Below are 18760 nucleotides of genomic sequence, written 5' to 3' on the forward strand. Positions count from 1 at the left end.
TGTACATTGTTATGTAGTCAACTTTTGGATTTTCTGTACAAACTTGTTTTATTATATGAATCTCTTCTCTTTCTTCTCTTTAAAAAAGTTTAGGTATTAAAGGTTACGTTTTTATTTCGTAGTCGACTCACTACTCGTTTTCTGTAATTAAGCGGCAAGGCATCTGGCTTTTATAGATGGTACTCTTTTTTGAGGGCGGTAGCGCATAGAAGGTTGAAACGTTGCACTTTGAAAGAATGGCAGAAAAAATAGTAAGAGAAAGCCTGAGCCTATTTCATTGTTATCTTGACAACTGCAATTAAGCAATTATACTGAGACTATGTTATTATAGAAATAATGCTGTATTTCAACCGCTAAATTGTGAGTGATAAACAGCTTCATTTTCGCATCTCACCAATTGTCGTACTCACCACATATTTGGATATCTCCAGTGGGTGGGATGGTACTTTGCGCCTTTATTTGGAAGGACATCAATAACGCAGTTGGTGTAAGTAGTAGAACTCGCAATGGTAGCAATCATTATAAAAATGAAAGTTGGGGTTAGTTAATTGTTACGCTTTTATTGCAATCCACTTCAAAGCAACGAACAGAGGGTTTTTAACTGTAATTAATAAAACTCAATAAAAGCACCCTTACTTTCCTTGTCTGCATCAAAGCCAATTCCCCCTTTATTTGCTCTATATTCATATGTACATTGTACTTCTTATTAATACAGTAATTACATTCGCACATCGACCATGAAGCGCTATTCACAAAGTCTAGTCCGTGGGATGTTTTTCATCCTGCTTTTGCTTTCTTTACTCATAAACAATGCAATTGATTCTATATTTAATTCAGAGTGATTTTCGACATTTGAATACCCATCTTTGAGGGATGTGCAATTTTGCTGAAAAAGAAATAACTGCAAACTAAAAATTAAAAACAATGTTTATTGTTGAACTGCCTTATGTAACATAGACTCCCACTGCTAGAACTGTTTTGACTTACTTTGTTCTTTTCAATGAACACCAACTTTTCCATGTATAAATCTCAAAAGTTTAGTAATTAAGAACTAAGGGTATCATAAAAGCAGACAAAACTTTCTCGGTTATGCACTAAAATTATAAGCTGATAATTTGAATTATTTACATTATAAGCAATAAAAGACGTGTCATGAAACTACCAAGTCAAGGTCCAATTTTCGTTAAATGCACCTTGGGAAGTCAGGTTGGCAAGATTTGTGATAACAAGCTCTTGCTTGTCGTTATTATACTCATAAGAGGAAATGTTCTGTCCCTTGAAAAAGACGGACTGAGGAGCAGAAGAAACCCCAAGAACAGTAACATTGGCAAGGGGTTGTTCAACAGCATAGGTGCCGCTGACATACGTTGAGAGGGTATTGTTGAGAGCACTGAACGACACACTAAGAGTAGCATTAGGAGTGATTGAAACGCCATCGTCAGCATACAAGAAACCATCGGCATTGCCATTGGGGTTGAGGGCAACAAGAAGAGCCCAAGGATTGTTACGAGTTTCGTATGTAGTCAAAGCAGGCTCTTGAAGAGGGATGACATTTCCGCCACGAACGTGGACATTGATATGCTCCAAGGGCGCATCAAGGGTGACATTTGGTTGTATTGACGGTTGACAGCCTCGTGTGTATACCAGTCGTACCAGGCGGTAGAGTTGTCGCCAGGGAAGACGCCGTCAACAGTAGTCGTGTTAGGCTCCAAGACAGGAGTAACGAGGAAGGCATCACCGACCATAAATTGACGAGAAGCATCAGCAAGAGAAGGTTCTTCGGGGAACTCAAAGAACATAGGACGGAAAACAGGAGTTCCTTGAGCGTGCGCCTGGTAAAGTAAAGTATACCAATAAGGAAGCATAGCATAACGAATCTTCATAGCACGGCGAGAGGCTTCTGCAACGGAAGACCAGATGTAGGGCTCTTGACTAATAGCACCAAGAGTGTTATGACTGCGATAGAAAGGTAAGAAAGCACCCATTGCCATCCAACGAGAGCACAATTCATAGTTGCTGTTACCCATGAAACCACAGACATCAGCACCAACCATGGGAATACCGAGCATGTTGAAAATCATCGCTCCCGGGATGGAGAAAAACATGTTAGACCACTTAGAATGGTTGTCACCAAGCCAATGTGCACCGTAAACACCGGAACCAGGGAACGTAGAACGAGGGACTACGAAAGGGCGGACATTGGGAGCCAATTCAAGTAATGCACGATACGTAGCCTTCGTTTCGCCGTAACCATACATGTTGAAAATATCGTAACGGGCAGTTCCATCATAGGAGGTAGCGTTCACACCCACGATATGATTAGAAATGTCGTGATTTCCTTGCTCATTGTTGATAGCGTAGGGAGGGTAATTGATGTTGCGGTCCTCATTCTTCTTTGCCTTGGTAGAGGGGGACGCAGTTGGGATAATAACGGCGGTGCTTGTAGCGGCGTCTTGCAATCTTTGGCCTTGCATAGCAACTTGGTACTCTGAAGCATTTGTGTACTCTGTACCCTCGGGATAATCAAAGATATAGTTATACATCTCACCGGAAAAGGCAGTTTGTGTACGTATAGGATTTTGATCGAGCTTTCCCGTACCACAAGAGCCGACACAGTAGGATGATACTTCGTTCATGTCGAGCCAAAGACCATCAAAGGCGAGGCCTTCATCTGTCATTTGGAGAGACCAATTGTACAAGCAATTCTTCCAGTACTCAGTAGAATTGGGATTAATAAAATCAGCGAAAACAGTATAACCGGGCCAAACCGCACCAATGTATAAAGAACCGTCAGGATTTTTAAGGAAGATGTCCTTTTCAACACCTTCGTAGAATGGATAATAAGTATCGTCAGACTTGTTGGAAGGGTTTGCGGCGTAAACAGCAGCATCAACAATAGGAACGTAGTGCTTATGATTTTTTGAAAGATTACCAAGGAAAGGGCGGAATTGTTCAGCTGGATAGGAGACAGGATCAAGAGTGAAATCGCGCCATTCGTACATATAGTCGATATCACCCCAAATGGTGTCAAGAGGAATGTTTGCCTTTTCAAAGTTTTCAACAACTTCTTCAAGCTTAGAAAGGCTTTCGTATCCCCAGCGACATTGATGATAACCAAGTGTCCAATACTGTTGCATAGCAGGTAGACCAACGGCATTTACGTAAGAAGAAATTGTATTTTTAGGACCCTCCGAACCACCGGCAAAGATGTATAAATCAACAACTCCACCGATGACACGGTATTGGAGATAGTTTTCACGAAGAAGAATATCCATGCCAGTTGACGAAAGCAAGAGGACACCATGGGAAGAAGCCTTACCAGAGTTTGTCTGGTTCGCATAGCGGTGCTCAAGGTAGAATGGGTGATTTCCATACATATTACGATCCAATGGAGTAGGTTCATCATTTGCCCAAAGAGTTCTTGTGATATTGTTACCAAGACGAAGACCGTGTATTGTTTCGGCGAGACCGTAAATGTTGTAGTTTTGAACCATGTTTGTAGTCAATTCGATGTATTGATCCTCAAAGATGAGTTTTTGACCACGAGTATCAAACAACGTATCATTGTCCGAAGTACGGGTAACCCAAAACTCGAACGGATCCTCATTGTAGTGGAATTCATATTTGCGATCCTTAGGGAAAGAAGCGTCATGATAAAGAGGAGCATCCCAAATATCTTTGCGCTCACTAAAGCGAAATTGTTTTCCGTCCGTGTCGTAAATACCAACATGGATTCTGTCCTCAGTCTCGTAGCTAACATTTAGCTGTAAATATTTGTAATCCGTGCCGTAAGCATAACATGCTTCACCGCGCAATTGAAGTGTAGCTTGCACACCATTGGAGCTTTCGGAAACATTTAAAACCTTGTAGCCTGTACAGGTGTCGCCAAGGTATGTCAAGTTAAAAGAAGGAGCGACAGCATGGCCGACATCCAACTCAGGGTCCAAAGTGGGCCATGTACGCCAGCTCGTTGAAGTCGAGGTTCCTTCTTCATACAAGCTGTATGCGTCCGACGCAAATGCAGCGCTTGTTGTTGTTGTATCTGCATCAGTAGTAGTAGAAGTCGATGCAGGTAAGGCTGTTGAAAGTTTTCCAAAATATAAACAGCCAGCAGCAAGGAAGCTGCTGATAAGCTGTAGTGTTTTCATTGTGCAAGTGTGTTAATTCTCTGGAGAAATGCGGTGTTCAATGCTAATATTTATATGATTTTCTGTTAATTGTCGGCTACAACTCGCACCGTCGGCAAACCCCGGATTTCCTGCAGACTCGTCGCTCCGCATTTCGTTTGTGCGACATCTTTTTTGGTAATAGTCTTCCTTTCATCACCCCAATAGCCAATTAAACTCTGTTTAATGAAAGTCTGACCGTTATATCTTTACATTCATTGGATGATGTATGCTATAGTTATTCGGCTTTTACCGATGTATGCCCACTCCACACAGTTCTCGACCAATTATTGCTACTTTACTAATTTTCGAGCGGGGCTCCGCAGTCGGCTTAAGAAAACAGGGTACAGTAAAGGGTTCCAACCATCGAGTTTTTCGAGTAGTTTACCCGCGGGTTTGACAATTGTGATGTTACGTCATAGATTAATCACCTTGTCTTACAAAAGAAGCATGTTATATAGATCGGCTTCGTAGATGTGGAAAATTCGGTAATTAGTCTAATGTAGTTCAAGCTAAACCTCGATCTGCACAACAATCCATACAAAGAATATACTGTATATTGTTCTGGTAACTAAATACTGAGAAGCTAAGTTAACATGAATGCTACTGAAAACTATTTCGCATTATTGCTTTTAATGCGAAAGCGACACCAATTATTAAAGTGTTCTCGTGATATGACGTTAACGTGGCATCGTCTAATTGGGAAATGTTTTTGAGTTTGCTTGCATAATGTGCGCTTAATGTTTGAAACGAACGAATTGTTAATTAACTCATGCTTTCTGCTCAGCATTACTACTTTATGGGTACATAAAGCACTTGCGCTTGCTACAATTACGATTTTTTGAGCTGATTTTACGACCGTATTTTGATGTTCTCTCTTCGCGTCTGATCCGGAAAGTTACAATGCCGAAAATTTGAATCCCGGCTTACCTTGCATGATCACAATATCGTGATTTGCTACTGGATCCTAGTTGTTTGTTATGCAGTTAATTACGAGAAGGGAAGCTATGCAATTCATTCCGATCACTCACTCACATCTGCTTTTAGTTAAATGATGTGACTGTATGCTCATTTAATACGGGCGCTTTGATCTTATTATTCAAGATGGTTTTTCTGCGTGATTTGACGAAACACTAAAATTCGCCAGCTACAACGTGCTTCCAGATCCACTTTCACTTCTTCGACAGAAATGAATTTTAAATATTTCAATAGTATTGCAAATATGTGTTAAGAGTTATCACAATTGTTACTGCTTTGCTGTATGACTTAAATACATTTATATCATAATTAACTCGCAGAAAAAACTTCACTTAACAGTTATAAGTATTGACTAACACTATGTAAGCTGGAAATTGGTTTTAAACTCACTAATCAAAGATGTATAGAAGTGTGTTTTGTTGTTCAGCATGGAAAATCAACAAGGTAACCGTCAGCTTGTTTGTTTTTTGCGTAGTTTGAAGACATAACTTGCGACGTAACATTACATTTGTTTCTCCTCTTAAAGTTCGTAACTAACACAGAGAATTTTAATATCACTATCGAGCGTAGCATTTAAATTGTATTGTCAAAACCATTTTTTTGGCGTCCCTTTTAAATAAATGCGACACTTCTGCATGAAAAAATATACTTTCGGCTGTTAGAGCAGGCGAACAATATAGTTTTGAAGTTACGCCTACAAAAAGCAATCAACGATTAAGCAGACGATCGTATGGAGCATATGTTGGTTTCGCATTATAAAAGTTCACGGATGCATAAGTTTAGTTAAGTAATAAGTGTTTTTCTGCACATTCACCAATCTTTTACAATAAAACAAAATGCAATATAAATATGCTGAAGAAATAAAAATACAAAGATGTAGTGCGATGAATGTGTCTTTCGCTAAAACTAGTTCACATATGATAGAACCCGAAAGACTTGCTTCAATAATTGTGATTTTTGACGAATAAAATACTCGCACTTCTCTCAAACAATCTTTCAGTGTTCGCTCCCTGGTCAATCACTATCGGCAGTCTTTTCAGTCTTTTCAGCTGCTGATAAAGTTTCGGCCAACTTTTGGTCCCCAAGGTCGTTAATACGGTATACGGCCTCGTCATCGTCGCCGCGAACAATCGTCCACACAGAAGGGATCAACATAACGGCTGTAAGGAACATTCGAAAATGCCTAGGTATGCTTCAGTCTTGATAATCTTTCCACTCCAACCTTGAGCAAGTTCGACAACACGGTAAATTGAACGAATAATAACAAGAATTGATGCAATCCAAAGAGCATGTGCAGATATAGTACGTCTCTTGGACTCCGTTAAATGCAATTTTGGATTCTCCAGGTTATCAGCATCATCAGTTCTGTATGGCTTGTCATGACGATAGCGGTACCAAAAATCGACACCGCTGGCAGTGAAAGCAAGCACCATTACAAGCTGGAAACAGATACCAACGAGCATAATATCCGAGCCAATTCTCTCCAGATGAGCATTACCATTAGCTCCGCCGGCCATTCCGCCGCCGGCAAACTGGATAATCATGGAAATAACGTCGTTAATGATGAAAACAAGTCCATAGAGTCTTGGGCGAAGAAACGCATACTTGGGGCCATATTGTATAATTAAATGTTTCAAGGTGATGTACATCTGAGCAGTATAGAAGACGGGAAACGCCATAATAGTGACATACTGAATACTGTATGAAGTAATTGTTGTGCTTGTAATGTGTGAAGCAGAGTACATTCGAGCAATCCAGCCAATAACCTCACCAAGCGATCCGATGAATGAAAGCACAGGAATACCGCTTCGATATTGAACAATCTGAATCAAATTGACAACTGTACAAACACCGAAACAAATTATTGCAAGAATATTCAGCCACTTCGTAGGAGTGTAACCGTAAAGATAAAGCAAATCCATCTTTAGTTAGAGTATAGGAGGAGACTTTGTAAAAAACCTACTAATAGTTCAGATGCAGACAGAAGGAGAAACAAGTTTTAAAGAAGCGCCAAACCAGATCAATGATTAGTCTGTCTTAGCAATGAGCGATGCACTACTTTCTTGAAATACTAAGTGCAATTGATGAAGACGGGGTTTTGACAAAAACAGCAATAGCGACCGACTTATGTGCTACCAATTGCCTACTGTTTTAGGCAAGAAAACAGAATTTAAGGATGGTGATTATCGCGAACAGCTGAGCTATTGGATATTCTTCAAAGAGTAAACGAATATTCTTTCGTGATGAAAACAATTGCTAGGACAATAAAGCAAAACGGCGCTTTATTTTCCTCAGGCTTGCTTGTTGTAGCATTGCAAAGCTCTCTATTTATTCATTCTTACTCTTCGCATATTCCTTCTCAATTATTTGCATTCCGCGGCTTCAGCCCACCAAATGTGTCTGAGCCCGCGGATACAGAGCTATACCCGAGGAAATATTAAGTTTAACTTCACACGCAGAAGTATTTTCGCGGGGCGTCTTGCAGTTCAGGGGTCAATAGCGAATTGTGCTCTTGCACCAAACTCTGACAGCCAATGAAAATTACTACCGAACTACTGTTGGGATCGCATGCTACACTAAGTAAGATTGACCTTTCCTCGGTATTCATAGTCTCTCGGCTATAAAAGTTTAACAGCAAAAATGATATCAAGGATAAGCATAATACTCTATATAAAGAAGTAGTATTTTGTGTAATTCCTTCAGAAAATGAACATAACATACTATCTTGATGGTAAAATAATTATACAAAAAATCGGGAAATTGTGTTCCAGGTACGTAAAGGACAATTGTGTAAATGATTATATTACAGCCGCAATCAGTGCGATGATTGTCATTTTCTAGCGACCATGTGCGAAAAGCCATTTGCGACAACAAAATGGCACTTTCAACAGTAGCATTAGCGTGATCTTAAAGAGTACATACAATGAGTTACTGAAGAAGACATTAATGCGAGCTTAAGTTATAAAAAATAAATTCACCAAATGACTGGTTTAAAACAGCTTGGGGATAATAATATTTCTATTATGTCACTGGCCCTTGAAAAAGCGCTATTCTGGTGAAAACGAGAGGTTAAATCAGTACTAATTATCAAATAAATGGTTTTGTTTGATGGATGTCATGAAAACGGAAGCTTGCTGTTCTTAAATTAGTGCTCCGGTTATTATCAATGCCACTTATACTGTTTGCTATTGTATGCTGGCAAAGGTCAACTTCGCCGTACTGTTACTATCAGCTTTATATACTATAGTGCGCCAACAACTTTAAGCAATTTCATGATAAACAAAAAAAAGCGAAAAAACAATAAAGCTTAGTGCGTGCAAAGTGTAATATTTAATATAAGATTATCAGAAAATTAAAAATATCAAACGGTCTTATTAATTGTTAACTGAAATTAACAGAAGTAATAGTTGCTCCTGTTGTTTAATTTCACGATACTGTTTGTGTCATTTGAAGTTACGGGTTTAATAATTAATAAATAATTAGAGTTATTCTAATCCTGTATGACGACAATTTACCATTTTTCGTATGTAATGAGTAACCACGGGGAATTTTTATACTAAAAGAAAACAAAATGGTGCTTTTTGGTTTTTGCAGCACTTGAATTGGACCAACAAAATTACTCCAAATCCTGGTATCCAACAGTAACAACGTTAAGCGAGATAGCGACATTTTTGTGCTAAAATGGCTGATTTGTCAATGCAAATCATGGCGTAGCACTTCGCCACACTATCTCGCAGGGTATAGCAGCCACGCACTCCAACGACAGCTTTAACAGTTCATTACGTATCTCAGGCATACGGAATTTGTAGCATACTAAGCATTGAAAATTATATGCTTTAGGGCCATTTCGTTAGAACTATGAAACGTCAAATTACAGATCATTTAAAGAAGAGCTACTGCTAGTCAATCAGCGTGTTTTATTTATTGCCCCCTTAGGGTATTTACGCAAAGAACCATTTTAAGTAATGTTGCGCCCACCAACTTCAGTTAGTGGTTCCAGCCTATTAAGTTCTGGTCGTAGTTTTCTGAACCCAATTTCCGCGACAAGATTTATGTTCTCAAGGATGTGATAACATAAGATTTATCTCGAAGGTTTATTTTTGACTCATATTTCTTTGATACTTACGGTTTCTCCTAATGTTGGAGGCTATGCATTTAAAAAAAGAGAGTTAAGGAGAATTATAACCAGGACTTAGACTAATTAGCGAGTGGCTCCAAGTTTTTCCAGTAACAATGATAGTATTTTTATAATTTTTTTTATGTTTTAAAAATAGTAACAAGTACTATGTTAATATGCATGTATATTTATTCCTATAATATATTTAACTGTAACTCTTTAGACTTTTAAAGGTGTTTATCTGAATTTAAAATACCAATACTAAAATCGCTTCAGCTCCGGCAGGCTTAAAGGGCATTAAAATCTTTTTAATAACGTATTCAAATATTTAATTGATGATATGGGCAATTATTTTTAATATCAGTCTTGTTCCCGAAGTGAATGTTCTCGATAAAACTAAATTTCCAAGTGTTTGCCTACTTTCATACATCATTGGATACTATTCGCAACTCTGTCGGCTTACATCTTTCATGAGGGTTACAAAACGGGTTCTCACAGGGACGCCATATTTACTAACTGTGTAGCGTAATACTGTCATGATGTCAAATTAAAGTGTAATTTTAAGGCGTATTTATGATAAGTTATTCTATTAAATGATCATGCTTACCCTTTTTTGTGCTTTCTCGCAATATTACGTCTACCAATCACTTCTATTATAAGCAGGCGCCATTTTATGATTACCTTAGAATGCCAATTTTTTGAAGTCATTAGCAATAGTACAGGGCCTTATGTTCGATTTATTCGCAAATTAATGGATTTTCTCTTGCAATAAAATTTGTCGAGTCAAGAAACTCTATACCGAATAAAGTAACCGTGCTCGAACGTTATTTGTTTAGCCCCCGAAGGTACAGATGTGAGTGCAGTTTATTGAAAATGACGATTTGATTCTATAGTTATTATTACAAACCCCCCCTTTTTTTTTAAGTAAAATTAGTTTACATAGTTCACACTTCAATTCAATTTACTAGAAATGTTAGACGGATAACCGGGCGGGTATAAACTCCAAGAAGTAAGTCGATTAATGAACCGAGAATTTGTTACAAACATTCGGCGTTCGTTCGATTGTGGAGGCCCAACTCTTCAACTCACTAAGTAAACAACGAAGAGCCAAAAACAAGAATAAAAAAAAATCATCAATAAACTTGCGTATACTATCACTATCACATATCTACACAGGGACATAAATAAGAGGTAAACTGCATAGCCATTGTACGTAAATATTCCCTCAGTGCTTAGTAGCTATTCATCGTAGAATGGCTGGAATCTCGATGATGTACCGCATCATTTTTTAAACTTGACATGCGCGGAATGTCCAATCCAGGCATATCCGCTTTTGGTCCTTTGTACCAATGCTTCGCTCCCAAAGCAAACCACAGAAGGACTGCTGCCATTGGCACGCTATACCCAAGACAGGCCCAATTCATATCAATAGCGCTAGGATGTATCATAGTCGGAAAACACAATATCGGAATCAAAATAATCACAAAGACGGTACCCGCTCCACCAACCAGCTTTGAATATCGACCCAAATGCCACGCCCCACGAGAAAACTTACTGTTCTTCACGACGAATGAGCGAAGGCCAATTGGAATGATAAACGCGACAAATGCTGCGATACCACAAACAGAATAAATGGCGTCCGTGGCATATTGACCTTTAAAAATAAGCAAAAGAATAAGTGCTGCAAGGGAGCAATTCAAAAGTACGGCATTAACGGGTGTAGTGGTTCGCTTGTTTATTCGTGCGATCCACTTTGAGAAAGGAAGAACACCATCACGAGCATACGAATACGCAGTCCGAGATGATGTAATTAATACACCCTGGGCCATAAGAAAATTTGAAAATACGGTAAGCGCGATGACTGCCTTAGCGCCATTATGGCTAAGAACCTGTATCAAATATGCAACCCACAAATTGTGCGCCTCGACAACGGCAGTATAATCATCAATTGTATACGCAATTACCAGATGTATAATCCAGCCAGAAAATCCGCCAACTAAAGCAGTAAGCATGATACCGTTGGGCGCATTCACAGAGGCGCTGGCACATTCCTCAACAAGATGATAAGAAGTATCCAATCCGACCATAGACCAGAGAACACCACAGAACGACATAAGCATAGCAAATCCTATAGGCCAATCAGTCTGATTTTGGAAGTGACTCCATACTCCCATATTAGTATTGAAACCATCACGCATGGAAACACTAACCAGGATAATAATGATAGCAGCGAGAAGGGAAAGTATATTCAAAAACGTGAAAACAGAATTAATTTTTCCCATTATCCAAGTGGGTAATGAAGCCATGATAGAAAGCACCACGATGAAAGAAAGGCAAAGGAAATATATATGGTAATGTTTAATCACAAAATCTTTGCCATCGAACTCATCGGCAGCATAGATTAGTAAGTTGGATAAACTGTAGATACAGCTGCTTAGAAAACAAAGTTGAGCTATATAATTGGACCAACCAGTAACCCAAGAAGCCAAAGGACCCCACCCTTTGGGCGCAAGCACTTTGGCCGAATAGTATAATCCTCCGGATGTTGGCATACTAGAACACAATTCGGCCATGCTTGCAGCGACACATAAGACAAACACCAAAGCAATGAGCCAACCCCATAACATTCCTGGTGTACCGGCCAGCATAGAAAAGTTAAGCGTTGCCGCGACCGAGGGAAGTAAACCTAAGACGGAAAAAGAAACACTAGCAACGCCGAAAAGCGAAAGACCTCTATGGAACGATTGTTTGTAACCCAAGCGAGCTAAATCCTCCGCATCGTCAACGTGGTCCCGATACACAGGTCTAAAGGTTACTTCACCAGTCTCGGTGGAGGAGTCATAAGGCTTCGAGACTGAGTCCGTGCTTGAAAGAGTATCGAATTCTCCAAGATTCATGATACCAATATTAATTAAAGAGTGAAGATGTTAAATTGAAAGAAAGTCAAATAAAAAATAGCCAACCTCAACAGTTAAACAAAAAACACATAGGAGACGGAACAGTTGAATGTGTAAAAAAGCACGTTGATATCAGGTGCTTAATTGTTAATTCTTCAAAATTGGCGTTGGAAGTAAATCTGAAGACAATTAAGCAAATCCAAAAAAAGAGAACGAACGGCTTGCAACAGCTGTGCAATCAAACAAGTCAGTGGAAACAACCATAAACACACGGAAAACTGAAATTTACGAATAGCTAACAGCAATCCAATTATGCCTAATGTAGTATCGGTGTACTTACTCGAGGTACCGCAAACACCGCCCGCAATTCCGAGACTTCGTAAGAGTAACTATAATCGCAACTGCTTTTGAGGGGTGATGATGCTGCAAGCAGCAAACAAGAGCAAACACCGAATTTATAATACTTCATGTCACTCTTTTTTTTTTATTTCGCGTAACAAAATCATGTCGCGGGACATCGCTCAAATTTCGGCGACATAAAAGTAGCGACTTTTGTAGGGAGAAACTAAGAGAGAGAGGCTCACGGCATCTGTTCATTAAGGGATTTTTTTTCATAGCGCTCATTCATATCCTATTCAAAAGTTAAAAAAGTCATCATCCCAAGGATCAACAGTATGAATCCTTCAATTATTTTTTTGTTTCCAAACAATTGCATTTGTATTGGTTACTTGAATTTATTCATCACTATAATATTTATTTCTTAACTCTAATACTTCACCGCTTGCACCACCGTTTTTTTCTACCAGTAAGCGATCTTCATTTAGTAGTTCAAATATTGCCTACGTCATGATCACCGTTATGACACACACGTGATTCATATCGCTTTCGATAAACTGATAATCGCAGTGCGACTGAAACGAGAAACACAGGTAATTGTATAATCCGTGGGTTTTCTGTATCGTTATAGTTTAAGAGGTATATATTGATAAGCATACTAATAGAAGCGGGATTTTTTCATTTGCTAATGACAATGTTACATTTTGGTTCAACTCGCTTAAGACCAAATTCTAAAAAACCATCGCATAAATCTAACCCAATCATGTTTAATCAATTAGTCGGGAGCTTTTTTAACGTGGGCCCACTGGGTCGTTTAACTTAAGACTGTTATTTGTTAAAAGTTTTCACTGCGTTTTTAGCTTGCCGCAGTAGAGCAGCCACAATACGGTTTCACCTCGGTTTTGTGCAATAGAACGCTACTGCTAAATGATGTTCTTTTTGTATCCGCTTGTTTTTATGGACGAAGACAGTTTTGTTTCCCATCAATTGTGTTGATTCCTACTAAGTTTTTTAAATTCGTCGTTTATAATAATTTTCGGTGATAGCGATTTTTGGGAAATGTCTTATGTCAGTTTATGAACCAAGGGCACAGGTTAGTGTATAAAAGTATGCTGTTCGGTAGATGGACCCTGATAAAATAAACTTTATTTTATACTTTTCTGTTCATATGCATAAAGACCAAGGGTTCTAATTGAATAACTCATGCCAATGTTGTGTGCACGCAACGTTCATGTCGACGTTGGTCGTTTTTCTTGCATGGAGTCAACCTGAAGGGTATCTGAAGAACCCAACACAGAGCTGTAACGAGGCAAAGTAGTTGATTAGCGTTGTAATTAAGATTTTTGGTCTTCTTGTCGGCTACTGAGTCTTCAAAAGGCAATTTAACGATAAGTAATTAAGCTCTTTAAAACACAGCAATTTTATAAGTTAGTGTGATACGGTGTTTGTGTTTATTTACAACTATGTGTAAACTATATAGTCACTGCACCGTGAAATGATTATGAGGCACATATGCGAAAAACCTTATAGCGAGCCTTTGTGGGGTAGATTAGATAGTATTCGAGCAAATATAAATCTAAAAAATGATTAAAAGAATTGGCCTTATATGCGTGCAAAAGTGACGATAAAATATATCATCAGTTCAAGAAATCAATTTTTAGTTATGATTTAAACACTTAAAATGTTCAGTCGATTCTTATGGGAGAGGAATCCTGAAATAAACCTCATTAACAATCGTGACAAAAGGAAAACAAGACAAATTTAAGTGCTTTATGACCTGTTTTCCTGGTTTTTAACAATTGAGCTTAAAATATTAAAATTTTTTATAATGTAGTAAACGTATTTCATTTGTTTTAATCGTAGGATATCAACAGTATTGAAGATCCAGGCTACAGTTTTCGCGCAAAAATACAGCAGCTAAGACCTATGTTCATGAAAGATGATTCAGCATATATCTACTAATTGGGCTTTCAAAATAACTGACATAGTTATGTTTTTATATACCATAATTACATGGCTAAATAGATTTGAACACGCTAAAATGGTAACTTTTGATTTTTTGTAATTTATACTGATGAATCCGATTCTCATAACCGTGAGTCAATCCTAGCCCTTAACTATCATCACAAAGTAGTAGTTACGTAACGATACATTGTAGAAAGAAAAGCGTGTAAGTATTATGTTTCTTTCCGATGATAAACAAAACTAAATTAAATTGAGCGCTCGTGGTATATCCAAGGTTTCTAACAAACGTAATTGGATGACAGATAAATAGCAATTACTTGAGACATACGTACAAAAAAACAACTAAACGTTAATAATCACAATGTTTTCTGAATTGTTATAGTTACTCTATAAAACATGAACAAAGTTCACTTGTCACCCAGACGAGTTTATTAAACTTAACCTGATATATAATCTCATCGTAATCATAAAACAGATAAAGTCACGTATAAATGCCTTAATGACAAATACGCCAACAAGTCTGATCCTTTAATGTGTGAGAACCATAATGGACACAATTCAGTCTGCTATTTCGTGCGTAATTCTTACGGACCTTGGGCGACAAAGTTGCCATTTTTATGTTAAACACAGAGCATGGCATTCCATATAACTCACAAACAACACACCTCGGTTTTTTAACGATTATCGTTTAGCCCTTTTTTTATATGTAAGCGCAAGCAAAAAGATGGGTCAGAGAGTTTTCGAGCGTCTGGTTCACAAGCAAAAATCAAAATTTCCCACCAATGAAAACATGCAGTACGTATCTCATGTGCAATCTAGGCTAACCATAATTGAATGTGTGATTATAAACGCCGACTCTGAGGTAACATGTTTTCATGACTTGGCTTAACTTGACTCGACTGACAGGATGGGAGGGTGCGATGCAAAGTTGTGAGAATTATTATCCCTGAAAATGGCATGTGTATTGCTTATTTAGCTTTAAGTATAAGTTCATATGTCTATATCATGGGGGTTGTTTATTTACATTTACTCATGGAACATTAATCATGTTTACCTTTTACTTTGCATTTGTGTCACTTCACGCACTGTTTATTTAGCCTCTGGGAGTTAGCGACCACTAGGCTAATGTCAATGCCACACTACAAAGTTCACAAGTACGTTTCCAAGTACGATGCTTTGAATTAGTGGAAACGGTGCAAATACGACACATCAACAAGACTCCTGAAATGGCTTAGATAATCATGTCATTCAATACAATATTGCTTTAAAGAAAAAGTATAGAAAGGTAGGAACCCAAAGGAAATTCAGTGCATTATGAAGTTATCAAGTATTCCTCTTTTGTTAGCTTCCGTTTTTGCTTGCAAAGCCGTTAGTGCATACTCCGGCGATTACGATTCTCTTCTAAATGACATTGTCAAAAGCGATTATGATTCACCGTCTGGTGGCGAAGGACAGGTAACGCTGTCTAGCCTGTCGGGCTTGTCCACCTTGTCGAGCCTGACAAAGCGCGATGCTGAACCGTACTTCAAGGAGCTTGATATGTTTTCATTCGATAACTACGAGAAACTTACTAAGGTTAAAAGTATGCTCGCACACGCGCAATCCAATGAAATGTTGGGTGATGCACTTTATCTTTACAACTTCATGGATCGGAACGGCCATTCAAAAAGCATCACGCTAAATGACTCATCCGAGTTTGTTACTGAGACGTGTAAATTACTTTCCTCCTATGGTTTGAATAGCACCGATATTCTTGTTTCTACAGCGTCAAGTCCGTTCCTCGTCGATTTTTACAAGAATTTCGATATATCTGTTTGTGACGCTAAACATCAGATGAAACGGGAAAGCGTAGAGTGCAACCACAATCACGCTACTAGTAATGGGGCCTGTACATATTTGAAGGACAGTCTCAAGTATCATGAGCGCTTCGCCGGTGCTCCCAGAAGTTGGTGTATCAGTACTTGTTGTATGTCATGGAACAAGTACATTGCATTTGATTATGTGTGGGCGGAAACCAGAGTTTCAACATGCATAAACAACTGTATTCAAAATTCGGGAAGTTGTGTCCTTAGAAATACTGACCCTTCACTTGGTAGCGATTTTAGCTTCTGCGTTAGCGATCGAAGCAGCGGTTGCAGCTAGGAGATGCTTAAGGCTGGACTTACTAAAATCTTTAACTTAGTTTATTCAATATATGAATTCGTAAACCGTGAAGAGAACGAGCCGTCTCTTATGTTCCTTTTTTTTGTTCAAATTTACGAAACAGAGATGACAACCCACATTAAATATACCAATATATGTCGGAGTTGACAGCTTCCTCTGGGACACGCTGCGCAAGCCCACGCCTAACAGCAGACAAAATGGAACGCCAGAGGCAAAACCCAGAGGCCGCTATCAGAAAAAACAAAAGTAGCTTCACATAACAGGACACCCAATCACACAAAGAACCCCGGCAAACCCACACTTTTCATAAGCACTCTATTCATTAAAGTTTTCTAAAAATATCGTCTAATTAACTCAGATGGAGCCAATGCAGTTCACCTAATCCACCCGACGTTTCTTGATATCGGGTTGACCAGCTGTTCAGTTGTCCTTAGCAGCAGAGTAGGCAACAAGGTCAACAACACGGCGGGAGTAACCGTACTCGTTGTCGTACCAGGAGACAAGCTTGACGAACTTGGGGGAGAGTTGGATACCGGCAGAGGCATCGAAGATGGAAGAGTGGTGGTCACCAGTGAAGTCAGTGGAGACAACAGCGTCCTCGGTGTAACCCAACACACCCTTCATGGGGCCCTCAGAAGCGGCCTTGACGGCAGCCTTGATCTCCTCGTAGGTGGTGGCCTTCTCGAGCTTGACGGTCAAGTCGACGACGGAGACATCAGAGGTAGGGACACGGAAAGCCATACCAGTGAGCTTGCCGTTCAAGGCAGGGATAACCTTACCGACGGCCTTGGCGGCACCAGTGGAAGAGGGAATGATGTTGTCGCCGGCAGTACGGCCACCACGCCAGTCCTTCTTGGAGGGACCATCGACGGTCTTTTGGGTAGCAGTGGTAGCGTGGACAGTAGTCATGAGACCCTCCTCGATACCGAAGGTGTCGTTGATGACCTTGGCAAGGGGAGCCAAGCAGTTGGTGGTGCAAGAGGCGTTGGAGATAACAGTCTCAGCAGGGTTGAACTCGGTGTGGTTGACACCCATAACGTACATGGGAGCATCCTTGGAAGGAGCAGAGATGATGACACGCTTGGCACCACCCTTCAAGTGAGCAGAGGCAGTCTCCTTGGTGGTGAAGACACCAGTGGACTCAATAACGTAGTCGGCACCAGCAGTGGACCACTTGATGTTGGCGGGGTCACGCTCGTTGAAGACAGTGATGGCATGGCCATCAACGACGAGCTTGCCGTCCTTGATCTCAACATCACCCTTGTAGCGACCGTGGGTGGAGTCGTACTTGAACATGTAGGCCATGTACTCCAAGCTGATGAAGGGGTCGTTGACAGCAACGATCTCGATGGTCTTGGCCTCGAGGGCGTTACGGAGGACGATACGGCCAATACGACCGAAACCGTTAATACCAACCTTAGGAGCAGCCATTGTTAAAGAAATTGAGTGAGTTGTTGTGTTGAGATGAAATGTATTCAAATCAGTGTGGTGAAACTGGGTGCTCGTCCCAGCCTATTTATACCTGCTCCTGTCGCGGTTGCGATCGCGATCCGTGGTGTGAGCAGAATGGCTTGCACACATGGCAGAACGGAACGGAACAGAATGGAAGAAAATGTCGCGGGGAACAGCCAAAAACTGCGCAATAATTTCGCAAAGAGTCTATCATTAACGCAAAAGTTACAAGCGATATTTTTCAAATGTACTTTAGTCGTATATTGTTTAAACAACTTGCTCGTTAAATGTTATTGAGGTGCAACGCAGTGCAGTGCGACTGTTCGGAATATTTAATTTATCCGTTCGGAGAAATTAGGTGCGACAGGTGTGTGGCTTCTCGGGGAAATAGGTGAGTTGGGGGTGCGGAGTATAATCGGTGTTGTATTCTCGACCAAAAAAGTGGTGTTCATTGCTTTAAAAATGGGTGCCCCATAACATTACAACGGGAGTAACCATAGCAGAAATTGAAGTTTAGCTTAATAAATCTTGTGGCCTTGTATTTTTTTAATGCTAGCTAAATAAGTGACAGTCAATGGGCTTAGAACATGTGCTGCACATCTCGCAGCATTCTAGGCCAATAGAACGCTCTCGATAGCTTCCAAATGTTCTGTCCACTCCCGGATGCCCAGCGATTGCTGTGCTGT

The 18760-nt window shown here is 39.7% G+C and overlaps 6 protein-coding genes across 6 annotated transcripts; 1 reads left to right on the top strand and 5 right to left on the bottom strand.

The window, feature by feature from the left end:
• Positions 1–298: 298 nt before the first annotated feature.
• Positions 299–520, bottom strand: SJAG_05255 (hypothetical protein; the record flags this gene model as incomplete). The annotated part of the gene is made up of 2 exons (XM_002173307.1): positions 299–317; positions 411–520. The coding sequence occupies 2 exons, from the start codon at positions 518–520 to the stop codon at positions 299–301; spliced, it is 129 nt and encodes a 42-aa protein (XP_002173343.1).
• A 638-nt stretch (positions 521–1158) lies between these two features.
• SJAG_02131 (hypothetical protein) lies at positions 1159–4148 on the bottom strand (the record flags this gene model as incomplete). Its single annotated transcript, XM_002173308.2, has 2 exons — positions 1159–1535; positions 1622–4148. The coding sequence occupies 2 exons, from the start codon at positions 4146–4148 to the stop codon at positions 1159–1161; spliced, it is 2904 nt and encodes a 967-aa protein (XP_002173344.2).
• Positions 4149–6292: 2144 nt separating this feature from the next.
• Positions 6293–7066, bottom strand: SJAG_02132 (hypothetical protein; the record flags this gene model as incomplete). Its single annotated transcript, XM_002173309.2, has 1 exon — positions 6293–7066. The coding sequence occupies one exon, from the start codon at positions 7064–7066 to the stop codon at positions 6293–6295; it is 774 nt and encodes a 257-aa protein (XP_002173345.2).
• A 3325-nt stretch (positions 7067–10391) lies between these two features.
• Positions 10392–12782, bottom strand: SJAG_02133 (amino acid permease). Its single transcript, XM_002173310.2, has one exon. It carries the CDS (start codon positions 12156–12158, stop codon positions 10494–10496), a length of 1665 nt encoding a protein of 554 aa, XP_002173346.1. The 5' UTR covers positions 12159–12782; the 3' UTR covers positions 10392–10493.
• A 2810-nt stretch (positions 12783–15592) lies between these two features.
• On the top strand, positions 15593–16691 carry SJAG_02134 (hypothetical protein). The gene has a single exon (XM_002173311.2). The coding sequence runs from the start codon at positions 15774–15776 to the stop codon at positions 16599–16601; it is 828 nt and encodes a 275-aa protein (XP_002173347.1). The 5' UTR covers positions 15593–15773; the 3' UTR covers positions 16602–16691.
• Positions 16692–16878: 187 nt separating this feature from the next.
• SJAG_02135 (glyceraldehyde-3-phosphate dehydrogenase Tdh1) lies at positions 16879–18260 on the bottom strand. Its single transcript, XM_002173312.2, has one exon. The coding sequence runs from the start codon at positions 18051–18053 to the stop codon at positions 17043–17045; it is 1011 nt and encodes a 336-aa protein (XP_002173348.1). The 5' UTR covers positions 18054–18260; the 3' UTR covers positions 16879–17042.
• Positions 18261–18760: the final 500 nt, after the last annotated feature.

This window comes from Schizosaccharomyces japonicus (assembly GCF_000149845.2).
Source record: "Schizosaccharomyces japonicus yFS275 unplaced genomic scaffold supercont5.1, whole genome shotgun sequence".
Classification (NCBI taxonomy): Eukaryota; Fungi; Ascomycota; class Schizosaccharomycetes; order Schizosaccharomycetales; family Schizosaccharomycetaceae; genus Schizosaccharomyces; species Schizosaccharomyces japonicus.

Excerpts from the sequence above, each read along its gene's own strand:
- SJAG_02135 (XM_002173312.2), bottom strand. The coding sequence starts at position 18,053 with ATGGCTGCTCCTAAGGTTGGTATTAACGGTTTCGGTCGTATTGGCCGT.
- SJAG_02133 (XM_002173310.2), bottom strand. The coding sequence starts at position 12,158 with ATGAATCTTGGAGAATTCGATACTCTTTCAAGCACGGACTCAGTCTCG.
- SJAG_02134 (XM_002173311.2), top strand. The coding sequence starts at position 15,774 with ATGAAGTTATCAAGTATTCCTCTTTTGTTAGCTTCCGTTTTTGCTTGC.